At 49.0% G+C, this 5,348-nt stretch overlaps 1 protein-coding gene across 1 annotated transcript; it reads right to left on the bottom strand.

Annotated features, from left to right (window-relative positions):
- Positions 1 to 380: 380 nt before the first annotated feature.
- Positions 381 to 4,785, bottom strand: LOC118829422 (zona pellucida sperm-binding protein 3-like). The gene is made up of 9 exons (XM_036736444.1): positions 4,456 to 4,785; positions 3,385 to 3,503; positions 3,127 to 3,230; positions 2,426 to 2,603; positions 2,223 to 2,343; positions 2,056 to 2,147; positions 1,771 to 1,877; positions 621 to 719; positions 381 to 540 (listed from the first exon to the last, which is right to left on the bottom strand). Exons 1-9 carry the CDS (start codon positions 4,777 to 4,779, stop codon positions 416 to 418), a joined length of 1,269 nt encoding a protein of 422 aa, XP_036592339.1. The 5' UTR covers positions 4,780 to 4,785; the 3' UTR covers positions 381 to 415.
- Between the last annotated feature and the right edge of the window lie 563 nt (positions 4,786 to 5,348).

Here is a 5,348-nt window from a genome sequence, read left to right as displayed (position 1 = left end):
ATGTAGTCCTTTGGTCAAATGCAGCCCTGGTCCAGTCCAGTTATCCCTTGTCTGAAATGACTGACTATGGAGACATTTGCTTTTCTACATAGTTACTACTGCCGATTCCACAGGGAGATTCAGTTTCAACAGTTCAGCAAACATTTAAGCATCAACTTCGTGCTGAGTATTGGGTTAGAAACTCACAACATTCTCATGGAAAATTGTGAAAAGGTCATCAGATTTCTAGTTCCTCAGTCCCCTCAGCATTTTCAGCAGGGAGGTATGAATGGAAGAGATATAATTTTTTTTAAAAAGCACTTGTTCTCTGGCTTTTCACACTTATGAAACCACCTTCTAAGCCTGCCTCCATCCCCCAAACTGATGACAGACACAGGTGTGTTTTCCTTCACTTTATTTCAGAGTGATAGAAGCCCTAGACATTCCTGGAGCAAGGAGACCCGAATTTGTGGCTGCCTATGATGAGGCCCAGCAGTAGGCAGACTGTAGCCGCTATCCCTACAGTCAACCCCAGCAGCAGCTCCGGCCATTTTGGGATGCCTGAGAGAAAGTAGAAGAGAGTGGTTGATTAAAATGGCATGAGACCAAGCCAGGTATGTTGAGCCAGGTCCTGCACCTACCTCCCACATTGTTCCCTTGCCCCGATTTTGGCCCATTCTCAGCCTCAGATAGAACCAGAGGCCCCAGCATCAGGTCAGCCTCAAATTCTGAAGGGTTACCTAGGAGACCAGAGACAGAGGAGACAGCTCATTGTCAACCCAAATTCCAGGTTCCTGTGTTGAAAGTCTTCCAGGACCCCAGTCCTACCTAATTTATAGCCTATTCTTCTGATGTCTTCAGTCCTAATCAAACTAGTCTATTGGTTATCCCCCTGCTAATTAATGCTCCTAATTAGCAGCCTGTGAAGTCCATTTCAGTTGTAATTACCTAATCCAAACTGACAGACTCCTGTCTAGGTCCTCTAACATTCATTTGCCTTTTACCGGAATGCCTCCAGTGATGGCAGATGCTTGTTGCCTCCGTACAGACCCCCTTCTATTTTTGGGGGGGACCATTTTAGTTATTAGATTGTTTCTAGTCATGTTCTTTCCTTCCTCAATCCTACCCTTCCCCTTCATGGTTAGGGGTCATTTCTTATCCTCTTAAGAAGTCAGCATTTATGCAGCACCTACTATGTCAGACCTTGTGCTAAATGCTTTACATATGTTCATGAGGATATGCACAGTTTTGTAGTCCTTTGGGCATAGTTCCAAATTATTTCCCAGAATGGTTGGACTAATTTACAACTCCACCAACAATGCATTAGTGTCCCATTTTTTTCCTACATGCCTTCCAGCATATGCCTCATAGGAGGCAGAGGTGGAAGACTATGAGGGCAGAATGTTGTATGTTAAAGGCATTTGCTCCACCAAGTTTTTCCTAAAATTTTTGATATGAGGGGTTGTTGTATTTCTAAAATTTGAGAAAAAAATAAAATAAATCTGAGATTGACAAAGGCCATCAATGAAAAGATTAAAAAAAACAAAACCTTATATAGACCCCTTGGCATTTTAGCCCCTGCCGATGATTTTGCTGTTTTACAATCTTGTCTGTATCAGTTACAAACCCCTGACCACCCAGGTTCTTGAAGCAATCACTTCCTTCCCTCATACATTCCTAATGAGGCTGGTAAATGGCTCTTCAGAATCTTCTTATGTTTCAAGAAAGCTGGGATCTATCCACTCCTTGAGTCCTACCAGACTGGGTCAACAAGTTGATGCTGGTGCTCACCTGGTTCCTGATCTGCTAGGCTCCGTTTCCTGGAGGATGAGAGGGATATGCAGGTTCCTGTCTGGCAGCAGCTGCAGATGTCCCTAGGGCCTTCCACAGGGAGCCACCTGAGAAAGAAAAAAGGACAAGTCACTCTGGAAATGAGCCATTTTACCCATGATCCTTAGTTCTGTCCTCCATGAAATGGGGGTAAGTCCATGTTTAAGTTACAGAGTGCTCTATAAAATAGAAAACTTTTGCCCTTATCCCCCCATTCCCCTCACCCTGAATTCTCAAGACACTCACTCGTCAGCTGTTGAGTTATAGGAACAGGCTTTGTTCAAGGGACTGGGGGCCTGGTCAGTGGCTGTGACTTTTAGGTGGCAGGTGATATAGATCTAGGAAGAGGAGAGGAGGAGGTTAGGAAGGTCCAGGGAATCCAGAACCTGTAGCTTCCAAGGGAAGGGGTTTACCTCATTCCTAGAGTCTTGGGCAAACCTGAAGGAGTCTACCAAGAAACGCAGCACATTCTGCCCAGGCCGGGGAGAAATGAAGATTGAGGAAGAGTCACGTGACTGTCCATCTACCAGGCACCTGGGCATAACAGGCCTGCATCAGATGTATCTGAGGATTACTCTCCATACCCCTCCCCCCAGTCTTTTCCCTACCCTCTTACCCATTGAAGTCAATGACAACATGGTAGGGGACAGAGGCTGGGTCTGGGGTCAAGGTGGCTGTGCAGCTATCAACAAAGAGCCTCAGAGGCACATGGTAGCCAGTGTAGACATCAGCCTGGATGTGGATCAAATCCCCCAGCTGGAAGGCTGAAGATGTCCTCTCTGTACTCCAGTCATCTGGAAGTTAAGGATAGGGAAAATGGGTTCATTTTTTCATTTTTCCCTAACCCCTTCCGCCAAACCACTCCTTCTCCTACTTGCTCCCCACCCCCCCCCCCACCCCTGTTCCTGGCTTTGGGATTTCTGGTCCCTTTTCATCCTGGAACTTCCCTTGGAACCTGGGTTTGGGTGGGGGGCGGAGGGGACTCCTTGTCCTGGAACATTCACTTCCCTGAGGCCTTCTCAAACTGAAATATCCCTCTGTAAGGCCTGCCCCCTTCTCCCACTGGAGAGCGCCTCCTGGGACTGCCATTTTGTAAAGGTTCCTAGGCTGGCTTTCATTCCCATCTCAGTCATATTCCTGGCTTCTAGACTTCAAAACCATGCTCCCATGCGGGGTACTTTCATCTCTCCCTCTTCTTCCCCATCGGAATATAAATTCCTTGAAATTAGGGACTTGGTTTTACATCCCCAGTGCCTGCAGTAAGAACCCAATTCATGCTTGTCTCTTTCCTTCCAGTAGATTCTAGGTGTCTCATACCTGCCATGAGGCGTAGGGAAAACTTGAGCCGCTGCTCCCTGGACAGGGTAGAATGGAAAGGGACCCAGGTGGGCTGGATGCCTCTGCTGCTCACATTGTCTCTCCTAGAAGGGAGGGACCAAAGTCTGAGATACTATGGGGTGGTGAAGAGATTCCCTGGAAGGGAGGGCCCAACACCCCAGAGTCCCAAGGAAGGGTAGCTGTAGACCCTCTGGGGAAGGTCTGACCCCTTGAGGTTACCCTCCCCCATCCCCTTACCTGGGGTATTGACACTGGATGGGGACTGATACTGGACTGCTTCTAAGGACCAGTGGACTCTGGGAGAGATTTGGTGCATAATGGAGCACAGTGCTGTAGATGAGCGAGTCTGGGGTCATCTGGGGGAAAAGAGATATAAGACCCTGCAACTCAATGGCCAAGGGCTTGTCCTGTTTTCATACCCACAGGGCAGGCCAGCCACCCTAGCTGAGGCAGCAGGGTACCCTGAGGGACAGACAGGAGGTGGTTATACACCGGGCAGGTCTCCTTGGCCACTATCATCCCCTCAGGCTCTAATGGTACACCCCATGAGGCTTTGTAACAGCAATACTCCCAGCCCAGCATCCATAGCCATCATCCCTGGAAGCAGCCCCCATCAAGATACAGCCCAGCAGTTAATCCTGCAGGTGCTCCAGCCATATCTATTGAAGACCCGGGAAAGAAAGGTCCTGCCACCAGGATTCTTCGCATTGTCAAGTCACATCAGATATGATTTTGTAAGTGTAAATGACACTAAGGAAAGGGCACCAGCGCCTGCTTTGTTGCTGCACCTTAAGGGCCAGGGGACTTCCCATTTGCTTCAAAATTAAAACCTTCCATACGCCTTATCTCCCCTGTTAGAATGTGAGCTCCTCGAGGGCAGGACCCTGACAGTTCTCTTTGTATCTCCAGCATTAGCTTTGCAGATAATAAAAAACTTCTCATTCATTCATGCTAATCTTGGAACACAGAAATTCGATAATCCCTATTCTACGGATTGGAAGAACAGGAGTTGGGGGTGAGGTGGGACACCTTGATGAGTCGGAGATGGTGCCAGGACCTGGGACTAGATCTCCCAACTCAGCCCAGGGATTATGTTCACCTGCAGCCAAGAGGAAACCGAGGCGGTCAGGGCTAAGTGATTTGGCCAGGTTCACATAGCTAGTAAATGTCTGAGGCCAGATTTGGCTCAGATCTTCCTAACTCTAGAACCAGAGGTTTATCCATTAAACTAGCTAGCGGCCCTTCTTGTGGTCTTAACAGCAAACAAATCCTTTGGACTTCAGGAATACTCCTAGGGTGGACTCTTACCTGGAGTTCACTCCCACACTCATGGAGTCCCACCTCAAAGACGACTCTCTTACTCAGGGGCTCTGCAGGTACAGGGGCACAAGCCGAAGGGCCCAGGGTCAGCTCTGCAGCCTGGACCAGCCGTCCAGTTCCAAAGAAGTCCCTGTTCACACTCACTACTAGCCGGTCATCCTCACACTGCACTGCCACCACAGGGGGTGGAGAGAATGAAGATCCTGGAGCAGGGCTCTGGGTAGCCCAGGAGAGGGCCTTGCTTGTAGCCCAGTCCCCATCCTGGAGAGCCCAGAGTAAAAGAACAGACACTAGCCTAGCTCCCAGCTCCATCTCACCCGCCTTGAAGGAGGAGGGCTACTTCCCAGGGCATTTATACCTCCCCCATCCACATTCCACATTCACCCTGCCCCTGCCTCCATCCTATCCCATCCCCAAGCCCAAACCTGGAACACCTGACTCTATCCCTCAGCTGCCCCAGGCTTCATCCTCAGCTAGGGTCTCAACAGAAAATGAGGAAGAATAAGGAGGGGAATCTGCTTTCACCTGTTGGGTATTTGGAGGTGCTCTCCAGAAAGTGGGCTGGGATTGGACTCAGAAAACCTGGGTTCAAATCTCTCACTTCCTTGGGCCCCCGTCTTCTCATCTGTAAAATGTGAGGGTTGGACAAAAAGCTCTAAGGTCCTTCTTACACTTTATTCCCCTCCCTGAACTCTGCAGTCCAGCTACACTGGTCTATTAGCTGTTTATTGAACATGGGACATTCCATCTCTTGACTTGTGAATTTGCGCCGGCTGCGCCCTGTGCCTGGAATGGTCTCTCTCCTCTCCTCTGACTTCTGGTTGCCCTGGCTTCCTTTAAGACTCTTCCAAATCCCACCTTCCACCGAGGCTTTTCCCAGC

This window comes from Trichosurus vulpecula, chromosome 8 (genome assembly GCF_011100635.1).
Source record: "Trichosurus vulpecula isolate mTriVul1 chromosome 8, mTriVul1.pri, whole genome shotgun sequence".
In the NCBI taxonomy this organism is placed as follows: Eukaryota; Metazoa; Chordata; class Mammalia; order Diprotodontia; family Phalangeridae; genus Trichosurus; species Trichosurus vulpecula.
This window is presented reverse-complemented; position numbering and strand designations above follow the sequence as displayed.

What these genes read in the sequence shown, in the direction of transcription:
- LOC118829422 (XM_036736444.1), bottom strand. Translation starts at nt 4,779, where the DNA reads ATGGAGCTGGGAGCTAGGCTAGTGTCTGTTCTTTTACTCTGGGCTCTC. An exon ending in AGTGTGGGAGTGAACTCCAG is followed by an intron (nt 3,504 to 4,455) that starts GTAAGAGTCCAC and finishes CTTTTCCCCCAG; the next exon opens with ATGACCCCAGACTCGCTCAT. An exon ending in GTTGTCATTGACTTCAATGG is followed by an intron (nt 2,344 to 2,425) that starts GTAAGAGGGTAG and finishes TGTTATGCCCAG; the next exon opens with GTGCCTGGTAGATGGACAGT.